Here is a 22,795-nt window from a genome sequence, read left to right as displayed (position 1 = left end):
TCATTAATAGAGTATGACATGAATACAAATTTTTTTTAGGTCAACCATGAATGATCCTAGCATTTAGGTTTAGGTCCAGGGACACTACAAAACCGAAAAATAAAAACTTATAAAAAAATAAAAATTTTATTTATTTTTTTTTTTTTTGAATTGAGTATAGTCCCACCCCCAGTTTTGAAAAATGTTCACCCAAAACGGGGTGTGACTATACTCGCGAAGTACGGTAATAAAAAAATTAAGAAATTTTTTTAAAAATTAAAAAGAAGAACAAAAGTTCCAATGCCTGTATGAAACACAGTTTACAGAGCAAAAGTAAAAAATATAAATCCGGACCTACCTACCCCAATTTTGTTTAATATACGCCAATCAAACATTCATTTTTTGAGGCCTAACTAAAAAAACTTGGAAATCTATTTATTTTTGTCCAGGCATAAATGTGTAAACCCATTGATTTTTACAATGAGCTCTGCATATTTATGTATAAAATTATTTCATAAAATAGACTTAGTTTATTTCAATGTCCTTTTTAAAAATAAGAAATAACATATACAATGGTGAAAATAAGCAGGCTACAGGCCTTGTTTCATACACATGCATGTGCCCTGAGGAAGTACCTGGCATGATCACTTGCACAAATTCAGGTGTTGTTGGTTTTTTTCAAAAAAATCCCTGAGTATATATGACATAATGTAAAAAGTAGCAACTATTCACTTTACTTTTACAGAGAAAACAAGGAGACTATGACACGTATACGTGAGGAGATTTTGTCTCGAGGCGGCAACCTGCCACCACCCAAACCGGCATCAAGTCACTTTGATAGCAACTGTATTACACCTGTAAGTAGGCGGGGGGACACAGATTTATAAAGTGTAATTACATAACATTAGACTTGTTGGAATATTCCATTTAAAATCCACACTACCCCTATGGAAGATGTTAGAAATATCTTCCACAGGGGGAGTATAATTAATTTCAAATGGAATGAACACATAAGGCGGCTCAGTTTGAATTTCTTACACCCTCTGAGAAATGTTCAACCTGAAACGTCCACAGAGGGAAGGTGAGTAGCAGATAAAGTTGGTTAAGGTGCTAATTACATTTGAAATTCATATTCCCCCATCCATAGTGGAAAGTATGGATTGATTTCAACTGGAATAGCATATTTCCCTTGACTATGTCACATATCTGGCAAAAAATATTTCTGCAATTGAGTGAATGTTCTTAGTCATCCAGTAGTTTCAAATAGAGTTTTGCAATTAAATCAAATACTGGAACTTATTTTTTGCAACTTATATCAGGCAACTGAGCTACTGGGCAGGTCATGTGACAGACTTAGATGTGATAGACGCTTTAACTTATCTCATACATGGGATCGGGACGATACCTAGCCATCTATCACATGACCAGCTCAGCGGGTCAGTTGCCTGATGAAGTCTGGTGGTTCCAGTTGCGAAGTTGCAAAAAGTAAGTTCCAGTATTTGATTTAATTCCAAAACTCTATTTCTGCAATTATTGTTTGGAGAAAGCAGTTCTTCCCCCCAATCAAAATAGCTGAAGTAAAGAGTATTACCATCATAATTGTCAATTATTTCATGTTTTCTTTATGATTTTCAGGGAACTGAATTTATGTTCCGATTGGCTGACTGTCTTCGCTACTACGTGACGGAGAGACTCAACAACAACCCGGGATGGGCCAATCTTAAGGTAGGAAGCCACTCACATATCACAATTTTTAATTTCCATCTTTGGTATTTGTAATTTGATTGTGTTTTTGTCTTGTCTGAATGGTGGAGACTATCGTCGTTGAGCAGGAAAAACCTCCTATGTGTTTGTGGCCCCTGAACATGTTTAAAATAAAACTGCCAACCAGTTACATGGGAGGCTTTGCTTTAAACATGTTCAGGAGCCAATGACACATAGGAAGTTTTTCCTGCCCAACAACGCTATGTAATCACTTTTCTTTCTGTCGTCTGTATGTGACATTAAATATTAAAGTTTGGATTAAATCCGAGGTCAAATTAGTAATGATTGTTGGATTTTCATGAAACTTGTACTTCTACAATGTACTTGGAATTTTTTCAGGATCATCAGAGGTCATCGATGGTCAAATTATTAAAGATTATTGGATTTTCATGTGAAACTTGGTGAAATAATAAAAATGTATGGTTTTTTTTTTTTTTCAGGTTATCTTATCAGATGCAAATGCTCCAGGAGAGGGAGAACACAAGATCATGGACTACATCAGGAGGCAGAGAGGTAAGTAATTTTATATGTACCAGCTAACTTGTATTGCTTGTATTGACCCTGATTTTGGAGGTTATAAAAGGCCCTCAAGCATGTATGTATTAAATGTGTTCGCAGTCAAGTTAGTTCAACCGATAAGGCGTTTGACTATGGTGCAAGAGGTTGCGGGTTCGAACCCTGGCGGTGGTAAAGTACGCTTTCGCGGAAAATTGAGTTAACTTAAAATTCCCCTGGACAAGGAACTTACTGCCAATTGTCTTGTTGTAACCTGTACAAAACTCGGGGAGCTGATCCTGGTTGCGATGGCTATTTGAGGAATGTCTAGGGTGTGCACTCTTGAAGCAGCAAAGTGCCTGTGTTGTTGTTAAATGATTTATGGAATGATGTGGGACCGTAGTGATCAGCGACAACCTGTAAAGTGTGCTGAGGCTTGTGGATCAACGTCTAGGCGTTGTGCGTGTGCGTAACGCATTATAAATCACTTTTTTCCCCCTTGGTTAGCCTCAAACAAATAAAGTTAAAAGCCTCTGATAGTTGTTATTGTGCTATTTTTGTGTTTTTCTTTTGCAGCTCAACCAGACCATGACCCCAACACCCATCATTGCCTGTGTGGAGCTGATGGTAAGTTTTTTTAGTATTCATTATGTAAAGGATGAGTGGGACACCTCTGTGTGTTTGGGCTTTAAGCCCATTCACTCTGCCTCAATTACTTGCTTTTGTAATTTATTACAACTTCAGTGTAAACTTATGTATAGTCCAGTTGCTCTACAAAAAAGGATATAAATCCGGGCCCAATTACTTGTAATTACCCCTTTGGCCAATTTCACTCCCAGCTGGCCAAGCCCACCCCAATGATAAATCACGGTGGACAAACCAATAGATAGAAAATGTAATAATGGCTTTATGGAACCTGTTGGCACACTTTTCACACCATGTTGAAAGCTCTATAATAGGGGATCAGCAGGGGATAATTGGAGGGATTAGTGGTTTTGATTTGTATTCCTTTTTCGTAGAGCTATATACTGTTATTTGTTGTTATTTCAGTATTTTGCAAGTAGTAATTCAAATGAAAATTATCATAAGTAACCAACACTAACCCTTCTTCCCAAATAAGACAAAACAAAATTCAAAAATAAATTGAATTACATTAATATTGACTCACACCCCGATTTAGTTCCAATTAAGGGGTGGGGTATGAACGTTGGACAGTATTTATTGTGGGACATTAGAGCACATCAGACATATCGAATTGCATTCTGAATACTGAAGAATGTCCTTCTGATATCAAATAATTTTGACTTTTGAAATTCGCAATGTAATACACATTTTATGGCAAATGATTAAAATTGATATTTTTGATATTTAACAGTACTCAAAGTAAACTTTGTAAATCTGATGATTTATACTTAAGGTTGGTCTGAACCCTGGAATCATGGAAACTTTCGGGCCTCATAACTTCTAAATTGTTGGTCTAAAGTATATAAAAGTATACATATTTAGAATGGCAAAGACTTGATAAGTTCATCTGTGAGGTCAAATTTGGGCCAAAATGGCACTTTTGGCCCAAAATCTCAAAAATAATGGTTTTTGGCCCACTTCTTTTTCGTGCATCGTAACAAAAAAATTCTTGGGCCAAATTTATTTTGTTCTTAATTTTTTTTTTAACTAGATCAAAATATCTAGGACCTGTTTTTTCATTTTTTTGAATTTTGACCAATTTCACCAAAAATATTTGAAATTTGGGCCAAAATCTGGCTTTTTTATGATTTTTTTGAAAATCAGCATTTTTTTACCATTTTTGGTGCAAATTTCTCAAAGTTGGTCGAAATTCAAAAAAATGAAAAAACGGGTCCTAGATATTTTGATCTAGTTTTTAAAAATTAATAAAAAAAAATTTTTGGCCCAAGAATTTTTTTGTTACGGTGGCCGAAAAAGAAGTGGACCAAAAAAATGTTATTTTTGGGATTTTGGGCCAAAAGTGCCATTTTGGCCCAAATTTGACCTCACAGATCAACTTATCAAGTCTTTGCCATTCTAAATATGTATACTTTTATATACTTTGGACCAACAATTTAGAAGTGATGAGGCCCGAAAGTTTCCATATTTCCAGGGTTCAGACCAACCTTAAAGTGTATGTAGGTGGGAGTAGGCAACCCTTACAGCATTAAGCTGAATTTATACGTGTACATGTATATCAGAACGTCAAGACGATCAATCAACACAAATCGCTGAGGCAAAAACGATGTTGCTTTTGCAAATTAAAGAAATCTCAACTCCCGAGCGATGTCGCTTGTCATATGATGGCATGAACCAATAATTATTTTTTATTACACATCTATATTTATGATTGTAAAGTATTTGAATTTGATCACTAAATGGTTTCTTTTTCCTTTTTTTTCAGCTGATTTGATTATGCTGGGTAAGTATTTAAGTAGTTTAACAGCAGGGTAAAATTATGCATTGAACTGTCACAATTATATGAAAATAAAAAAAGTGATTTAAATCAGTGTCTTTACACGGTTGTGTCGCAAGCGTACAGACAAAATGCACTTCTATGCATTGTATACGCCCTGCAGGATTAGGTGGCGCAATTTATATCCGCCACTAACAAATCTACTTGTACTGATAAATTTATTAGTTTAATGGGACAACTGGTCTCAACCGTGCTATATTAGTTTGTGGGTTGCGACAAATAAGTCGGGTAAAAATTTGGGGATCGCTGGTCTAGCACCTTATTAACTGCTGTGTTTTAACAAGCCATGATATTTGTATTCAATGACTTGCAGGTCTGGCCACACATGAGCCTTACTTCACAATCATCAGAGAGGAATTCAAACCAAACCAGAAGAGACCTTGTGAACTGTGCAATCAAATAGGTAAGTAACTCTTCTTCCTCCTCAGTGAGTGTGATACCTGTAGATGCTAAGCTATTACGGCATGCATTTTTTGTTGGGAAAGACTCAGCAGCTAAGTATCCGTCAGCATCTTCAACACGGTTCTTTGATGGTATGTAAAACAGAGTCATTTAAAAAAAAGTTAAACAATGATGGTGCTATATATCTTAGATCTTGTTTGCATCTTTACAAGGGGTAGACACTTGTAAACACCTCAAAAGAAATAAGTCCCCTCTGAACATGTCGTCATAACATCGTAAGGTTTCGTTTTGTACCAACAAAACTAACTTTGAAATAATTATATGACTGTTTACTAAGTGCTGTGTAAAAATGAGAGATTTCCATGACTTCAGGGCTGAATGAGCCTAAATTGAAGACAAAAAGTGCCCTTCCCAAAAGTCACAAAGTAGGCCTATGCTTAATAACTGCAAGGCGTATTGGGACAAGGAATGGAACTGATCATCTTACAACTCACTGTGCTGAACTCTGCACCAAGGGGATTTGCATGGCTGAATGATCAAGAATCGATACACATTACAGTAAATGTTCACTTGGTGAGGATTTTAAACTGCACTCAAACACATCATGGGGTTTTCCATTAGTAGCAAGCCATGAATCAACTTTTGTGACAAGCATAGGCCTACTTTGTGACTTTTGAAAAGGGCAGTTTTTGCCTTCAATTTAGGCTCATTCAGCCCTGAAGTCATGGAAATCTCTCATTTTCACACAGCACTTAGTAAACAGTCATATAATTATTTCAAAGTTAGTTTTGTTGGTACAAAACGAAACCTTACGATGTTATGACGACATGTTCAGAGGGGGACTTATTTCTTTTGAGGTGTTTATAATGATATTAGAACATCAGCAAATAGAGTAGCAAATGAAAAGGGAATTTTCAAAAAAACTTTTTATCATGAAATGTTAAGTATAAATCGTACTATTTGGCTAATTTAAATTTAAAATATATGTAAATAGCACCCTCAATTTGTACAGTTTATAGAATAAAAATTACCACAAAAATGCAGAAAAGATGAATAATTTGAGATAGAAACAAATATTTATGTTAAAAATTGCTACAAAATATAATGTGTATATAGTTTATTAGTGTAATAGCTGTTGGTATTATTCAGATCAAGAATTGAACATTTTATAATGTTTTATTAGAAAAATTAATAAATGATACAATTGTTATTTTTGATGTTTTTTATGATGTGATTAATAAAGATGATTGAATAATTTGCTTGTTTGTTTGATTTTGTACAGGTCATGAATTGAAGGAATGTGAAGGGTTGCCTAGAGATAAGATAGGGGAGGTAGGTTTCCATGGTAATGTGACACCATAGTATTGAGTAACTAATTCAAGAATAATAGATAATTGTTCTGATGATAGATGGGTCCAATATATATTGTTGTGGATTGTAGCCACAAAAAAGCCTACAATCTTGGAAAAAGTACTTGGAACACTTGGCACACTCTGTCGAAATTCTGTGCAGAATTTGTTATGATCATAGAAATGACGTACATTGTGTTTGGGAACAAACATGATATCTACAATATATTTTTTACCCTTTGGGAAACTGCTGAAGACATTGGCATTCCTTAACATTGCACAGGGGAGAGGGAGTGACAGTTTGCTGTTCTTTACATGCAAGTGTTCCAAGATTTTCTGCCAAGATTGTAGCTAACCTCTGACCTATGACACGGTGCAATATTATTCAATTCAAGTACATACTGTGTCATGCTCTGGCTATCTTTGACCTGTGAAGGATGTGGTAGCTGTGCTATTTCTTGTATCATGGATTTAGACCATGTTTTAAGGAGTAGTGAATTTAGGAGATGTCACTGTCAGTCAAATTAGCATTTAAAAGTATAATGTCACCATATTGCTGCCATCACATGAAATGGAACACTTTTGCCCCAGGCGAGTCACTCAAATGTAATAGTGCTACCCATGCTCGTTAATCAACCCTCAAAACATTACTCTAAATGGCGTAACTAAAGGGAGAAACTGTTAACATTTAAAACCCTAAATGGCGTATGCATCACTTTTTAAATCATAATGTAGAAAACATATTTCAACACATTAATGTTGTTTATGCTTGGCTATTGACCAATCATGCACACTGTCATAATAAAATTCCATAACTTGTTTGTTACCCAACAGCATGATGAGATGGCAAGTGCAGCACCTAGTGGAGAAGAGACACAGTTTATCTTCTTACGTCTGAATATCCTACGGGAATACCTTGAAAGGGAACTGTGGATGACAGGCCTACCTTTCACATTTGATATGGAAGTAAGCTTAAATCATGTGAAAAAATGCCAGGATTAGTTTAAGCAATTTAGCTGTGACTCTCCCCCCTGGTGCATTGCTAGGGGAGCTGGGGGAAATTTTCAGGGTTAAAATAAGGATGGCAACAAGCAAAGTGCCATTAAAATGAACTGAAATGGGACGAAAAATTGACAAATTGGAACAAAAATTTGGCTTTGCCCATCCACAGTAAAAGGCTGGCTACAGCCCGCTCCCCAAAATGCAAAATCTGATATTTGATGGAAATGTAAAGATTTGTAAATAAGCTGGAAATTAACAACCAGATTTACTTTTGAAAAATAACACAATGTATTTCTCTGTGCTCTGTATGCTATGAGAATGCTCACATAATGTCACTGAGGTATACTGTAAGTGCATTTGCGTCATAGACCAAAAGGGGAAGTGCTCTATGCACTAGCACGCTCACCTTTTAACTATGAGAACGTGGATTTGAATCTCGGCAAGGCTGAGTGAAATTAAAAGCTTGAACAAGTATGATGCAGATTACTTTGTTGAACGTTTCTACAGACATAGGCTACCATCGTCTGTGACAATATTCATGAGGGCCGATTGTTCCATCGCCCCATTAAAAAGTCACATACACGCAATGTTACATGCCTTTGCCATCTTACTATAATTTGCCTAATGTTGTATGCGTGTATGTATGTGTGTATGTGTGTAAAAGGCTCCGTCAGTTTTGATCCCAGCCTCGCCAAATCCGCACGGGGATGCAGAAAAATACGGGAGTGTCGTAAGCTACCTTCGGGTCGAAATCGGAGGTCGAAGGTCAAAGGTCAAATTTTAAACTTGGTCCGATTGGGCTGTAACTCGGTGGGTGGAATCCTGGATGTGAGGTGAATGCAGGGGTCACATTTGGTTGAGATCGGTAAAGAATTGGGCTCAAAATCGGCGAAAATGTGATTTTTTTTTTTTGTTTTATCCAAAATCCACAGTATGGTATTGCACCCTGAATGTCCTCTCTGTTAATCTATAAATAGCTCTGATCATATGCACTGATCATGCTGATATATGTATAGGCCTTGCACAATATACCAACTCTTGCTATGAAGCCAATGTCTTCCACTGTGGGTTTTATATTAACCCATTAAATGAAGGAAGAAAGAAAGTGTAGTCAGTAAAACAATAAAAATATATAAATTAATTGATTTAATTAATTACGGTAAATAAGTGATGTCATCTGAGGTCAAATGTCATCCTAAAGGTCATCCAGGGTCAAAGGTCATAAGGGGTCAACGGGTGAAACAGTACCCTCTCAGCTGGATTGGGCTTAAACTTGGTAAAATAAATCTAAGGAATCAGGCTATGGTAAATAAAAGTCTCCAGGATTAGACTATACCACTTTATGCTGGTGATTGTATATTAACCCTTTAACTCTTTAACTGACGTAAGAAATGGTCAGTTAAATAAATAAATAAATAAATAAATAAATAAATAAATAAATAAATAAATAAATAAATAAATAAATAAATAAATAAATAAATGAATGAATGAATGAATGAATGAATGAATGAATGAATGAATGAATGAATGAATGACATCAAACAGGTCAAAGGTCATGTGGGTCCGGCTATGTTGCTGTTATGCATATGCGCATATTGAGCTTGGTCATCAAACAGAGGTCACAGGTCATGTGGGCTCCGGCTATGTTGCTGTTATGCATACGGGCATATCGAGCTTAATAATCATTTACGCATAACTCTAGTTACTCTAAAGATATCAAGGCCTGCATAGAAACATTAAAATCTATTTTTGATTTTTTTTCCTTTAACTTTGACCTAATTTTGCTATAATGGATCACATGTGATTGTTTTGTACTGCAGAGAGCCATAGATGACTGGGTGTTCATGTGTTTCTTTGTTGGCAATGATTTCTTACCTCATTTACCGTCATTAGAAATCAGGTGAGTCATAATGATATTTGTGTTTGTCTGTGTCTATGGTAAATCTACCCTGTTGATATGTCACACATGGAGACCTGTACAGAATAACAAAAATATTATACACCGACCAGATGGTTCCTGATTCAACTCAATTTATACTCTGATCAGCTCTAAATAGGCGGGTCTCATAACATCATGCATTGATACAGAATGGCGTACACATAGCTAGGCGCAGCACCTACGCGAACTGCGTTTTGCGTGAATGACGCGTGCTTTTGTGAATTTACGCGTGTGTAAGTTGGAACTTTATTGACCCGCGCAGTAACAAAAACTGAATATTTCCCGCCTATTTAAGAGCTGATCATAGTATAGTCACTTTTGCTACACAAAGACTCAGAAGTAGCCCAATCTGTTTTACGACTACTTTACACCGTTAGCCATATCTTTGCTTGTAGACCACCAATTTTATTAAAACAAAGCTTATGTAGTAGCTTAGGAAATTACCATAATGATAAATTGATACAATCAATAAGTGACATGTTTGCCTAATACTATTTTATAACTTCCTATGATACTATGTTATAACCCGTATAGTGTACATTTATCGGTAAACCAGAGTGATATTGACATCTCTAAGCCTGCATGTCACAACGCTTTGTGCATAGAGTGCTTATTGTGCTTTACCGGCACAACCCATTATGTGCTTTTCTGGATGCATGTGTAATGCGATGAATTATTGCTGATTACTGTGGGCTAAGTTCTACCTTCCCTGGTATATGTTGTTTGTCCATCTGTCTCGCTGTATTACTAACATTACGTCAATATCCTTGTATCATTTCCAGAGAGGGCGCTATAGACAGGTTAATCAGGCTGTATAAGAAGGCTGTGTACAAGACCAAGGTAGGTTATTGAAGGTGTTAATTCCTGCTATAGGTATTAAGTAAAATCAGCAATTTTGCGCCCAAGTGTAACCTTCAGTCTCAAGGGCACACTGCCATTTTAGGGCATTTACAGCAAGAAAGTTCTTGGATCAAACTTCACTAGGTTGACTTTTTGGATCTGAGGTAAAGTATCTGATACTGCTGACATTTACTGTGAGAGTTCTGAATATATGAGAAAATCCTAAACAAAATTATAATTTTCCCATTTACAACTTTGTAATGGGCAATTTGTGTGCATGTGTTGTCTAGCCCAATTGCTAATAAAAGTGGTATTGGCACTCCATTAACTGTTTATTTACAGGTTTGCCTCCTTTACCTTTTTACCCTAACATGGACCCTGGTTTTTTGCTATCGGAAGGCAGAGAAAGAACGAAAAAAGAGAGAAGATGACCAAATATTTCACTTGGCATCCCCAGGAATTGACCCTGGGACCCCTCTTGTGTCTCGCACACGATCACCCACCTCATGCCACGGAGCTGGCCTGACCAGCGATTCTGTGAGCATATATGACTTCGGGTGATTGCGTCATCTCATCACGTGGAATGCATGCACACACAGTGATTTTCTTTGTAAGATTTTATGGGGTTACGGCTGGTAATTAGAGGTATGTAACCACATACACTTTTAATAAAGACAATATCTGTGAATGTTTTACAGGGTTACCTGACAGAAAATGGTATAGTGAATCTGGAGAGAGTACAGCTAATGATGTCAGACCTGGGAGAGGCGGAGGATGAGATCTTCCGCAAGAGGAGAGAGACAGAGATGAACTTCAGAAGGCGTAATAAGGAGAAGAAGCAGAGATTAGCTAGGGTAAGTAACAGCAGGAACTTCTTGCGATTCATAATATGATGCTACCGCCAGCAGTTGTTTTCAGCAGTCCAGTTTTTGACATCCAGGGTCTACATTGCCATTTTCATGAGAGTTTGATAATAATAATGTTGAAAACAGTTCCACAAAGGATTCCATCTGATCAATAGATAGAAATAAAAAAAAGGGGTCCATGTAGTAAATCCCTATTACTTACAAAAGGTCCTGATCATTATCGTAAGTAATTTTAGTGAAATGTCATATGATTGATTTTTGAGACTTTCAAAGCTTTGTAACGTTTAGTGAAATGGACCCCTGTATTTATACTTGGATAATCCATTGTTTCTATGTCTGATTTTTTTAAATCAAATGGTGGGTGGGCTTATAATCTGGTCTTAGTTTTTACAGAATGAGAAGAAAAACTAGAAGGCTATATATTTGTACACAAATACGGCTATACCCGCATGTTATCGGTGTACCCAAACTTACAGTCCTTTTTTGCTGAGGCACTTAAAATAAATATATTGTAAAAAGTTCCCAGTCCCAGGGGAGTCGTCTCTCTTATCTCCATAGGGTGCTGTTGTCAGTCTCTCTTACTCACAGTGAGGCTATGCAATATGATTCAGGGGAAATTATTCCAGAGGGAGTATGTAAATTAAATGGAACAGCCTTACCAGCCTTAACGCATCACGCTGGTATTTCCAATTATGATATCATACGATCTGTCTGTTTAGTCCTCCGTGTGTGGGGTGGATGGGTGTGTGGGTGTTAGTAACAATATAATTCTCAGGTGCTATCTGTGTACAAATTCTGAGCCCGGAAGCTGCCTTATTTGATGAGAAACGGCCCGCCCTTGTTTTAACATTTGGGGCCCTGGGGCCCATAATATTTGACTTATGAGGCCCATGTACATAATTATGTTGAAGTGTAATTTCCTAGTGCTATCAGTAGACTCAAGCTGGCCACTGTAGCTACTTTATTTACTGAGTAACGGCCGGCCCTATGTTTTAGCGTTTGGGGCCCTGGGGCCAATATTATGTGATATATGGGGCTCATATGTACATATAACAATGTAGTTCTCAGGTGCAAACTGTGTACCAACTCTGAGCCATAAAGCTGCTTTATAATAATGAGAAACGGCCGGCCCTTTGTTTTAACATTTGGGCCCTGGGGCCCAATATATATGACTTATGGGGCTCATGTACATATGTTGAAGTATGATTCTCAAGTGCTATCAGTAGACTCAAGCTGGGCATTGTAGCTGCTTTATTTACTGAGTAACGACCGGCCCTATGTTTTAGCGTTTGGGGCCCTGGGGCCCATATTATGTGACATATGGGGATTATATATATATATGACAATATAATACTAAAGACCTATCTGTGTACCAAATCTGAACCCTGTAGCTACTTTATTTGTTGAGAAACGGCTGGCCCTTTGTTTTAAAATTTGGGCCCCTGGGGCCCCAGACTTGTACATCTGGGGCCAACATGGGCAAAAGGCACATCTACAACTTAGGGCCCATACGTATGCCACATTATAGCCCTAGTGATCTTGTACTTTTAGAGCTAGGCTTGTCAATCTGTTGCACCATATTTTAACATTTGGGCCCCTGGGGCCCATAATATATAACATATGGGGCTCTTGTATATTTGTAAATACAGAGTACCCCTAGGGCTATCAGTGTACCAACTCAGGGCCCTGAGGCTGCTTCATTTGTTGAGAAATGGCGTGCTTTGTAATTTCACATTTGGGCCCCTGGGGCCCGTGACCTTTGACCTCTGGGGCCAAGATGGGCAAAAGGCACTTCTACGGGGTAAGGCCCATAAGTGTACCACATATGGGCCCCAGGGCCTTTGTAGTTTTAGCGCTAGCCTTGACAGAATGATGTGTTTGATGGAGAAGGAGGAAAACTAGATGGCACTGTTGTGTTTGAGCAAACACGAATATATATGCCTGTGATTCCCACCCTAACCCCCAATGACCTTGACATGACCTTGACCATTATTGGCACTCGATGGTGATATCATCCACCAAGTTTGGTTACAATCCAACAGTCTTTACTCTGATGACCTTGACATGACCGTATTCATTTTTGGCATTCGATGGTGATCCCATGCACCAAGTTTGGTGACAATCCAACAATATATAGTCGGATGACCTTGACATAAACTTGACCATTAATGGCGCTCGATGGTGATCTTATTCACCAAGTTTGGTTACAATCTAACAATCTTTACTCTGATGACCTTGACATGACCTTGACCATTTTTGTCATTCGATGGTGATCCCATGCACCAAGACTGGTGGCAATTTAATAATCTATTCTCGGATGACCTTGATATGACCTTGACCATTTTCGGCACTCGATGGTGATCTCATCAACCAAGTTTGATGACAATCCAACAATTTTTGCTCTGATGACCTTGACATGACCTTGACAATAATTGGCATTCGATGGTGATCTCATCCACCAAGTTTGATGATAATCCAACAAACTATACTCGGATGACCTTGACATGACCTTGACCCTTTTCGGCATTCGATTGTGATCACATCCACCAAATATAATGACAATCCAACAATATATACGTAGATGACCTTGACATGACCTTGACCCCTAAAAGGCACATCTTTGGGGTGGGGGCATTAAGTGTGCCAAGTATGAGCCCTGGGGCCCTTGTAGTTTTGGAGCTAGCCCTGTTAATATGAAGCGTGAGGAGGAGAAGAAGAAGGAGAAGACTAGATGGCACAGTTGTGTTTGACCAAACACGAATATCTATGCCTGTGTTTCCCCCACTAACCCCCAACCCCGCACCCCCACCCACCATGACACTCTCAACCCACCCTGACACCCCGTAATATGTTTAATGCTAAAACAGCTATCAGTATACCAACATAGAGCATTGCAGCTGCTTTATTTACTGAGAAAACAGCCAGCCCTTTGTTTTAACATTTGGGCCCATGGGCCCCTAGCCCTGTACATCTGGGACCAAAACGGGCAAAAGGCACATCTACAACTTAGGGCTCATACATATGCCACATATGAGCCCTAGTGATCTTGTACTTTTAGAGCTGGGCTTGTAAATCTGTTGCACCATATTTTAACATTTGGGCCCCTGGGGCCCATAATATATAACATATGGGGCCTTGTATATTTGTAAATATAGAGTACCCCTAGGGCTATCAGTGTACCAACTCAGGGCCATGAGGCTGTTTTATTTGATGAGAAATGGCACGATTGGTATTTTTTACATTTGGGCCCCTGGGGCCCGTGACCTTTGACCTATGGGGCCAAAATGGGCAAAAGGCACATCTATGGGGTAGGGCCATTAAGTGTGCCAAATATGAGCCATGGGGCCCTTGTAGTTTTGGAGATAGTCCTGTTAATATGAAGCGTGAGAAGAAGGAGAAGGAAAAGGAGAAGACTAAAGAGCATAAGCAGAATATCTATGCCCTGTTCCACAGGCATAGATAACTAAAGGGCATAAGGAGAATATATATGCCCTGTTACACAGGCATATATAAGGAGGAGGAGAAGAAACCACAGGATGGGAAGATACCCTGCATGCTATTGCATGCGGGTATAAATACACAGGGTGAGACAACGCTAACTTAAATACCATATGTTCTGGGTTTTTTTCTACACAGGAGCAAATGCAAGGTACTTTTGTTCAAGGAGGCTTCTTGTCACCCCAGGTAAGTGTGCCATACAAAAATATAGTCTATATATCTACCTCAAGTCACTGCCACTAGCTTTGAAGCTCAGCGTGTTCTGCGTAAGCTTATGCTTGTACATTCCTTTACGCGCACGATCAGTGTGCCACATTTGTACCTGCATGAAGCATGCTAAGCCAATGTAGCACGCACAGAACTGCAAAGCTAGTGCCGGTGACTGGAGATCGATATATAGACTATGGGTTCAGGAAAATCGAAAACAGCCATTTTTGTCTCGCCTGAACTTTGTTCAGGATGGGACTTAGTAATCACTATTTCTGTCTGTCCGTCCGTCCGTCCGTCCGTGTGTGTGTGGGGGTGCGTTTGTAAATGCCTCCAACTGTGGAGGTGTGTGTGTCTTGTCACATTCACACTGTGGAGTCTGCTAACAACCGTGGAGCTCCACAGTTGAAGATAAGCTCAAAAATGGGGTTTTTGGGCCATAGAGGGGGGTATACCACCTGTCATTTTCTGATTAGAGCAACCTCCACAGTATGGCGGTTGCTGTGAGATTTGTGTAAAAAAATCTCCCCAGTTTGAATGTGGGTGTGTGAATCTCCCCAGTTGGAATATACACACACCTCCACACTTGGCGGCATTTACAAGAGGGGGTGTGTGTGTGGATGTATGTGTGTCCGTCCGGAGCTGTATCTGGGGAACCGTAAGACTTACGGCGACGCTACTTGGTGGGAGGAAGGGTATCCAAGTTTGCTCCGTAATCGTATGTTTTCGGTGAAAAATATGCAAATTAACATAGCTAATTTGCATAATTTATGCAAAAATCAGCGCAAATTGATAGCGGAGTTTGTGGACAGACTATCTCAAGATCCGTCCGGGCGATGGTAACGAAACCTGGTGACAGGAATGATACACACCTGCTGCGCAACTGCTTAGTTTTTTTGCGAAAAGTATGCGCATTTAGTTGTTAATTTGCATAATTTATGCGGAACGATTCTACAAATATGGTTGGAAATCTGAAGAAATCCGCCTTATGGAGCTGTATCTGGGGATCCGTAAGTTCCATAAGCCCTATGATGATGAAACGTGGTAGGGGGTAGTATGACCAGAGGATCTCAACCCGATTTGATTTTCAGCGCAAAATATGGTAATTAAGTACCTAATTTATGCATAAAATGCAAAAACCTATTTTCTCGGAGACTAGGGGTCGCACGTTCTTCAAACTTGGTGGGTGGGTGCATCTTCACCTCAGACAGAACAAGTTTGTATTGGTTAGTGCGTCGAGGTCATCCAGGGGTCATCTGAGGTCAAATGACTAAAAACTGTCGTATGGGCACGAAACTTGGTGGGTACGGTCAACATAACGTGGTAGGGGGTAGTATGACCAGAGGATCTCAACCCGATTTGATTTTCAGCGCAAAATATGGTAATTAAGTACCTCGGTTGCATAATTTATGCGTATTTGATGCGTATCAAGCAAAAAACCCTTGTGAACAGCTTATCTGGAGATCCGTATGGGGTACAGTGACGTAACTTGGTGAGGAGTAGTGGGGCCAGAGGTTCTTGACCTGATTAGATTTTGAGCGTAAAATATGGTAATTAAGTACCTAATTTGCATAATATATGCGTAATAAGCAAAATACCTTATGAACAGATTATCTGGAGATCCGTATGGGGGGGTACAGTGACGTTACTTGGTGGGGAGTTGCGTGGCCAGTGGTACTCGACCTGATTAGATTTTCAGCGCAACATACTTTATCCAATTTCGTGAGGTCAAAGGTCACATACAAGGTCAAAGGTCAACTGAAGTCACCAAATCTTTTAATAACTAATTTTCAACTGTGCATCACATATCCAACTAACAGCTTGATCGATCATGTAATTAAGGAAATATGACGACTTTAAGATAGTCGCTTTCCATGTAAAGTATAGCAAAGTAGCACTTTCAATGAGTGATAACTCGTAAAGGAAGCATCTTTCTGTTTTGATTTATTTCATGAAATAGTTCTTTGGTATTGCCAAATTTGATTTTTCAGCGCAACATACTTTATCCAATTTCGTGAGGTCAAAGGTCACATACAAGGTCAAAGGTCAACTGAGGTCACCAAATCTTTTAATAATTAACTTTCAACTGTGCATCACATATCCAAATAACAGCTTGATCGGTCATATAATTAACGAAATATGACGACTTTAAGATAGTCGCTTTCCATGTAAAGTATAGCAAAGTAGCACTTTCAATGAGTGATAACTCGTAAAGGAAGCATCTTTCTGTTTTGATTTATTACTTTGATGAAATAGTTGTTTGGTTTTGCCAAATTTTTGGAAGGTCATTACGGGGTCATCTGAGGTCAAGTTATTAAAAACTGTCGTATGGGCATGAAACTTGATGGGTCCAGTCAACATTTCAAGCCAAATTTTTGGAAGTTCATTTTGGGGTCACCAGGGGTCATCTGAGGTCAAATTATTAAAAACTGTCGTCTGGGCATGAAACTTGGTGGGTACAGTCAACATTTAAAGCCAAATTTTTGGAAGGTCATTTTGGGGTCACCAGGGTCATCTGAGGTCAAATTAGTGAAAACTGTCGTATGGGCATGAAACTTGGTGGGTACAGTCAACATTTAAAGTCAAATTTTGGAAGGTCATTTTGGGGTCACCAGGGGTCATCTGAGGTCAAATTAGTAAAACTGTCGTATGGGCATGAAACTTGGAGGGTACAGTCAATATTTAAAACCAAATATTTGGAAGGTAATTTCGGAGTCACCAGGGGTCAACTGAGGTAAAATTAGTGAAAACTGTCGTATGGGCACGAAACTTGGTGGGTACAGTCAACATTTATAGCCAAATTTTTGGAAGGTCATTTCGAGGCCACCAGTGGTCATCTGAGGTCAAATTAGTAAAAACTGTCGTATGGGCATGAAACTTAGCACGAGGGGTACAGTCAACATTTAGAGCCAAAATTTTAGAAGGTCATTTCAGGGCCACCTGGGGTCATCTGAGGTCATATTAGTAAAAACTGTTGCATGGGCATGAAACTTGGTGGGTACAGTACAGTTACCATCAGCCAGATAATCGTGCCCAGCCAATAACCGCCAAATTCATTTACCTCTCTACCAACAGTTATCGCAAAAGCAGGCGGTCACAAAAGCAGGCGGTCACAAAAGCAGGCGGTCACAAAAGCAGGCGGTCACAAAAGCAGGCGAGACTCGTGGTTCGAAAACCGCCTTGTTTTATCCATCTGTCTCTCTGTATGTTACAAATGTAACAAATTCACTTTGTGTATTTGTTATAAAAATACAGTTCTGATATCTCCCATTAAGAATGTGATGAACATCATTGGGCTATTCCATTTAAAATCCACACTACCCCTGTGGAAGATTTTGGAAATATCTTTCACAGGGGGAGTATGTTTTTTGAATGTAATTGGTCAGGGTTGATCATCTTGAAACCCATAGTCCCCCTGTATTATAGTTTTACTAATATATATCTTCCTCAACTGGAGTGAGTATTTCAAATGGAAGTTACCCAACTGTCTATATGGGAGCACGTGTGGCCGAGTGGATAAGGCGCCCGACTCATAATACATAGGTTGTGAGTTCGAGCCCCGCTCGTGCCAACGTGTTGTGTCCTTGGGCAAGGCACTTTATCCTCAATGCCTACTTGGGGGGATGTGGTTGGGTTGGATTGGATGTTTGTATAGTTGTTTGTTTCAATGTTGCAATATTGGCGCTGATTAAGCTGCTGCCTGCAAATTGCATTGTGTCTGTTTAGGTGTGTTTAATGTACAATTCTAGCAATTTGACCTGCGGGTCACGATTAGAGTTTGAAATAAAAACCTTCCTTTTTTTTTTATATCTTTTGAAACTCTTACTCCCTCTCTGGAAGACTTCAGCTAAATTTTCCACAGGGGTTGTGTGGATTTCAACTGGAATAGCCCATTTGATCCTAATACCTGTAGATTTCAATTTTCCAGCTAAACTTTGTTACACAGTTGATTAGAGGGACAGTTGCCATTTCTAATCTGGCCAGATGCACTTTTATTTAAAACATTAACGTGAGCTGGCTGCTCTGGGTACAGATTAAAATTGGTTGTAAAGGATAGGAGATTTTAAATTTAAGCCTTTTGTAGGATGCTGTTTTCTTGGGGTTTTTTTATGTTTGGTTACTCACATACCTGATTTGTGATCTGAATTGTTTGTTTTGTATCTACTTTACAGGCAATAGGTCAAAAACCATCGGCATCAAGTGCACAAGATATCAGGAATGCCAGACATTCAAGCACACCTGATAATATGGTAAGAACATACATAGCTCTCAATATTTAAGCGGCTCTTACATATTTTTGTGTGTATTTGCTATGGCACAAGCATGACTGCAATGAATGCTAGAATACTCCCTTCAGCTGCTGTAAATTAGGCATATATAAACCGTTTTTATGATAATATATTGAAAACTTACTTGTGATAAATAATTTGAGTTCAACTGAATGTGTTTGTCATGATTACATGATTAATAACACATTTTTCATTTATTAAAAATCGACTACACTGTATGACAAGTGCACTACGGAGAAGTCTAGGATCATCCATGTTTGTATGTTTCTCATGGAGGAGGAAATGCAAACAGCAAAATAATTAAGGTCTTGTAACTTATTTTAACCCCTGTATATTCTAAATAGACAGATATGCCATAATTAGAACCAGCAGCTAATAGCTGCACCTTATAGCTCGAATGTAAGACCGCATTTGTTGAAATCGTTCAAGAAATAAAGACACAGTGATCCAAAATCAAACTAGCGCTGTGCTTTCCATCGATTAGAACATTAAAATGCAATTTTTAATTTCATTCCTTCCGTGGGTTTCCGATCACTGTAAATCATCAGTGGTACACTTATGACCAGCCAGATAATGCAAAAAGAACAAGAACATAAACAGCTTATTTGTTAACCTTATTTGTTCTTTCAATTGTTTCAATCTAAATTTTGTTATGAATTGTTCCTTATAGAATGCAGCAGCAAGCCTTCGTTCCAGTGTGGGAGGTCCTGGGTTCGGATCTCAAGAAAGCCGTGGCACAAAGAGAAAGCATGAGGAGACGGATCCAGATGAAGAAGCAGACAAGACTGATACTGTCAGGTAATTTGAAATTATACTTCAACGCTACTTGTTTATTTCGCTTTCCAGGAGCTTTAAGGGCTGGGGTATGAGCGTTTGGACAGTATTTATTGTGGGACATTAGAGCACATCAGACATATCGAATTGCATTCTGAATACGAAGAATGTCATTCTGATATCAAATAATTTTGATTTTTTGAAATTCGCAATTTAATACACATTTTATGGCAAATCATTAAAATTGATATTTTTGATATTTAACAGTACTTGAAGTAAACTTTATAAATCTGATGATTTATACTTAAAGTGTATGTAGGTGGGATAAAAGCCGACGATCAATTGAAAATTCTGACCTTTTGTATTGAAGATATGGATTTTTTTCCCAAAACGCCAAAAAAAAATTAGGTCTTTTTGGGAAAAAATCCATATCTTCAATATGAAAGGTCAAAATTTTCAATTGACCGTCGATTTTCCTCCCTGCTACATACACTTTAAGAATATGTCATTAGATTTATATAATTTACTGAGGACTGTTATATATCAAAATTTGAAAAATATCAAATTTTTATAATTTGTCATAAAATTTGTATTATATTGTGATTTTCAAAAAATGAAAATTATTTGATATCAGAAAGACATGCTTCAGATTCAGAATGCAATCGATAGGTCTGAGGTGCTCTCATGTCCCACAAAAAATACTGTCAAACACAATAAACGCTTCGTTTTAGATCCCTTAAGGAACTTCCTTGTTGTCAGCGGATGTTGTTTCCAAGAAAACATCAAAGCTTACTGCATTAGCTGATGACAAGGAAGTTCCTCGAAAGCGCTTCCTGGAAAGTGAAATAAACACGTAGCATTGAAATATGATTCGAAATTATTCTCATATTATTACCTCTACCTGCATTGTAAATAGAATTATGATTTAATAATTCCTCAGCACCTGAATAAAACTAAGACCTATTGCAGGTTGAACTGTCACTCATGAAAACTGATAGAAATTGTATGCAGCCCAGAGGGGTTCCATTCAAAGAGAACCTACTCTGCCATGTATTGCTAATGGATGGCAAAATGGGCTATTCCAGATGAAGTCAATACACCCCTTATGGAAAATGTGACCTTAATCTCTCACACAGACGGCTTATTGCATAAGTAAGATGCAGGTTTGAAAGTTGCAGTCTTGTTTATTCAAATCTCACACAACATACAGATATTAATCTACAGTCTCAATGGCCTGTATGGTTGAGAGTTGAATGCGCTATTCCATTTAAAACCCACAATCCCTCTGTGGAAGATTTAGCTAAAGTCTTCTACAGAGGGAGTATGAGTTTTGAATAGAATAGACAATTGGGTAACTTCCCTTTGTAATACTCAAACCAGTGGAAAATATAGGTAAAGCTATAATACAGGGGGAGTATGGGTTTCAAATTGATTAACCCTGACCAATTACATTTGAAAAACATACTCCCCCTGTGGAAGATATTTCCAAAATCTTCCACATGGGTAGTGTGAATTTTAAGTGGAATAGCCCAATGGGCCAAAGTAGACCTTTCAAAACTGCATCTTTTCGTACATGTGAGCCATTGTGTGATCGAACACAACAACGCGTGTCATCGGAAATTGGACCAGTTGTGTGAAACAAACTGTGCTACCAATTTACTCTTTACAATTTCTTACTTCACAAGTTATTTAAAAAGTCATAGGGGAGACTTGTGAACTCTTTAGAAAGGGAATGCTTGCTCATAAAATTAAAAGCAAAATCTGTGCTCAGTCCTAAATCTGTAAGAGTATTGTAACTTGAAAGCCTTATCTTAGTATCAGATCTTGGTAGCCCATTTATCACTTTTGTTTCATCGCAAAAACTTTCCAACAAAATCTGTTATGTATTTTTGAACAATTTAACTTTCATGCTGTATGCTTTTTTCTTAGGTTATGGGAGAGTGGCTGGAAGGAAAGGTATTATGAGAACAAATTTGATGTGATGACAGATGATATAACCTTCAGAGATAAAGTGGTGAGTAGCCATAAAATATCATTCATACATACTCACGATATAACAACGTTTCTGATTGGATTTGCGCCCTTTTTTGCTGGTCATAAATACCGTTTATGACCAGTACGCAGGGCATAAACAAGCTGCGTCACGCAGCATTGGAACCCAATTAACACGATCCACGATTTGCTAGTGTTGCGTGACACGCGCATGTCACCGCGCCCATCTCACGCGGAGCGCAAAAGATGACGCGATCACGCGTTGACTCCCAGCCGTTGACCTCATGAGCCAAGCTGCTTCCTGCAAGTAGGCCTACTCATTTTCTTCCAATTTATGATGGAAAACGGTATCGAAATGTAATTTAAACTTGTAAACCCCGTATCTGTATTGAATTGCTAAGAATGTTGGGTATGTATGACCGGGGTTCATTCATAGGATTGCGGGCATGATCGCTGTTTATGCCCTCGGCTCTCGCCTCGGGCATAAACAGCGATCATGCCCTCAATCCTATGAATGAACCCCTAAGTATCAAACCACACCTAATAATTAATTCATAAACACATCAAAATATTCACGAGGTAATGAATCAAAAATAGCTGGCTTTTACTAAGGTAGGCAAAGACATTTTCGGCTACTCTCCTATAATGAGCTCTTAATAAGCGAGAATTATTCGGTTTTTGTTACTTAAGTCAATTAAGTCCAAACTTACGCCTGCATAAATTCACAAAAGCGTGTGTTAGTCACACAATACACAAAAAGCTGTTCATGTAGGTGCTGCCCCCACCCTCAGGTGCGTAAACGCCATTCTGTACCAATCCATTATGTTATGAGTCCCGCATATTAGCTGATCAGAGTATAAATGAGGATTTCTGTGTGTTGAATGGATGATATTAAGCTTCTTAACAGGAAAGTACTGAAT

General features: G+C 38.5%; 1 protein-coding gene across 1 annotated transcript in view; it reads left to right on the top strand.

Annotated features, from left to right (window-relative positions):
* The window catches only part of LOC140145814 (5'-3' exoribonuclease 2-like), a 119,648-nt gene that overhangs the window by 9,253 nt on the left and 87,600 nt on the right, over positions 1–22,795 (top strand). The window contains exons 4-18 of the mRNA XM_072167493.1: positions 725–836; positions 1,615–1,704; positions 2,184–2,256; positions 2,815–2,865; positions 4,646–4,663; positions 5,031–5,120; positions 6,402–6,451; positions 7,303–7,434; positions 9,291–9,370; positions 10,192–10,249; positions 10,948–11,103; positions 14,752–14,799; positions 18,993–19,070; positions 19,780–19,907; positions 21,813–21,897. Coding sequence (XP_072023594.1) covers positions 725–836; positions 1,615–1,704; positions 2,184–2,256; positions 2,815–2,865; positions 4,646–4,663; positions 5,031–5,120; positions 6,402–6,451; positions 7,303–7,434; positions 9,291–9,370; positions 10,192–10,249; positions 10,948–11,103; positions 14,752–14,799; positions 18,993–19,070; positions 19,780–19,907; positions 21,813–21,897 — 1,249 coding nt within the window. The remainder of the gene's footprint in view (positions 1–724; positions 837–1,614; positions 1,705–2,183; positions 2,257–2,814; positions 2,866–4,645; positions 4,664–5,030; positions 5,121–6,401; positions 6,452–7,302; positions 7,435–9,290; positions 9,371–10,191; positions 10,250–10,947; positions 11,104–14,751; positions 14,800–18,992; positions 19,071–19,779; positions 19,908–21,812; positions 21,898–22,795) is intronic.

The sequence above is a fragment of the Amphiura filiformis genome, chromosome 2, assembly GCF_039555335.1.
Source record: "Amphiura filiformis chromosome 2, Afil_fr2py, whole genome shotgun sequence".
NCBI lineage: Eukaryota > Metazoa > Echinodermata > Ophiuroidea > Amphilepidida > Amphiuridae > Amphiura > Amphiura filiformis.
Note: the sequence above shows the minus strand (reverse complement) of the source record. Positions and strands in the feature narration are given on the sequence as shown.